The sequence below is a fragment of the Nothoprocta perdicaria genome, unplaced genomic scaffold, assembly GCF_003342845.1.
Source record: "Nothoprocta perdicaria isolate Ctin4 unplaced genomic scaffold, notPer1 scaffold_1002, whole genome shotgun sequence".
NCBI classification, from domain to species: Eukaryota; Metazoa; Chordata; class Aves; order Tinamiformes; family Tinamidae; genus Nothoprocta; species Nothoprocta perdicaria.
In genome coordinates, this window is record NW_020454098.1 from 3,677 (window position 1) to 5,626 (window position 1,950).

The 1,950-nt window shown below is 68.8% G+C and overlaps 1 protein-coding gene across 1 annotated transcript in view; it reads right to left on the minus strand.

Annotated features, from left to right (window-relative positions):
* The window catches only part of LOC112948469 (ubiquitin-like modifier-activating enzyme 1), a gene marked incomplete at its 3' end in the record, with an annotated part of 4,734 nt that extends 3,596 nt beyond the window's left edge, over positions 1-1,138 (minus strand). The window contains exons 1-3 of the mRNA XM_026040710.1: positions 1,013-1,138; positions 506-564; positions 9-177 (exon numbers count right to left, since the gene is read on the minus strand). Of these exons, the coding sequence (XP_025896495.1) occupies positions 9-177; positions 506-564; positions 1,013-1,138 (354 nt within the window). The remainder of the gene's footprint in view (positions 1-8; positions 178-505; positions 565-1,012) is intronic.
* Between the last annotated feature and the right edge of the window lie 812 nt (positions 1,139-1,950).

Below are 1,950 nucleotides of genomic sequence, written 5' to 3' on the forward strand. Positions count from 1 at the left end.
CCCCCCACCTGGGAGGCCAGGTCGCCCCAGGCCGCGGGCTGGGGGTCGTGCAGGGTCACGGCCTTGACCCCGCCCAGCACCAGGTTCTTGGCCACCTCGAGGCCCAGCCCGCGCAGGCCCGACACCAGCACGGCGGCCGCCTGCATGCGCCGCATGGCCTCGTGGCCCAGCACGTACCTGCGACAACAGCGCGACGCGGGTGACGCGCGGGGCGACAATGGTGACACCCGCCCCAAAAAACCCCGGCCCGAAACACCCCAGGACGAAAAAACCCCGTCCCGAGAAACACCGCGCGGCCCGTGCGGACGGGTGACGCACGTGGGGACACCCAGGGACACCCGGTAACACCCCGCGAACAGGCGGCCCGAGACACCCCGTCCCCAACACCCCCGCAGCCAGCCAAGCGTCACCCCGGGGTGACAGCCCCGCAACAGCCGCGCGCGGGGGTCGCGGTGACAGCCGCGCAACAGTCGGTGCAACAGCCGCCCGCACGGGGGGCACTCACAGCTGGCGGGAATAGAGACCCTCATCGATGTCGGCTTCGCCCCCGTTCTTGGCCATGCCCTGCGGGTGACAGCGGGTGACACTCGCGGGTGACGCCGGGTGACACCGAGCGACACGGGGGTGACACCGGGTGACACTCGCGGGTGACACTGAGCAACAAGGGGGTGACACCGGGTGACGCTCCCGGTGTTGGAACAACGTCAGGGTGACGCCTGGTGACACCGGGTGACGCTCCCGGTGTTGGAACAACGTCAGGGTGACGCCTGGTGACACCGGGTGACGCTCCCATTGCTGGGGGGGGTCTCGGGGTGGCGTCGAGTGTCACGTGGACAACACCCAGTGCCGCGCGGGTGACACCGGGTGACACTTCCTTCGCCGGGGGTTCTCAGGGTGACACCGGGTGACACTCCCATCACCGCGGGTCCCGAGGCGGCACCAGGGGACACCCCCATGGCCGGGGGTGGCGCTGTCCCCGGGTGACGCGAACAGGCGGCGCCGGGTGACTCACGTTGGCGGGGGTGGCGCTGGGTGACGCGGGCGGGGCGCTGGGGGCGGAGGGGCAGCTGGAGCCCGTGGGCGCCTCGGAGCCGGACCCGGAGACGCGGCGCTTCTTGGACAGCGGGGAGCTGGACATCTGCGGGTGACAACAACCGGTGACAACGGGGGACAACGGGGGACAACGGGACAGCGGGGAGCTGGACGTCTGCGGGTGACAATGGGTGACAACGGGGGACAACAGGGGACAATGGGTGACAACTGGGGACAATGGGGGGCACCGGGACAGTAAGGAGCTAGACATCCACGGGTGACAAGAACGGCTGACAACGGGTGTCAACGGGTGACACACGAACAGGGGTAGCTGAACACCTGCTGGTGACAACGGGTGACAATGCGTGACAAGGGAACAGGCAGAGCTGAACATCTGCGGGTGGCAACGGGTGACAATGGGTGACATGGGAACAGGCAGAGCTGAACATCTGCGGGTGACAACGGGCACCGCGGGGAGCTGAACGCTTGTGACTGACAACGGGGACAACCGATTGGTGACACTGGGGTGCGCAGGGACACCGAGCAGCGACAACGGGGAGCTGCAGGTCTGCGGGTGACACCGGGACAGCGGGTGACAAGTGACCACAGAGACACCCGGTGACAACGGGGACAGCGGGAAGCGGGCCACGCGGGGACAGCAGGAACGGCGGGTGACAACAGGTGACTGCAGGTGACACCGGGTGACGCCACGGGGGGGTGTCGGGTGACAGCAGGGGACAAAGGGCGGCATCGAGGGGGAGCGAGTGGCGCCCGGGGGACACAAAGGGGGTGTCAGGTGACACCGGCGCACAGCCGGTGACAACAGGCGACACCGGGTGACACTGAGGGCCAGAGCGACTGACACGGGGTGACACGGGGGGGGCCCCAGGTGACACCAGGTGACGCTACGGAGGCATC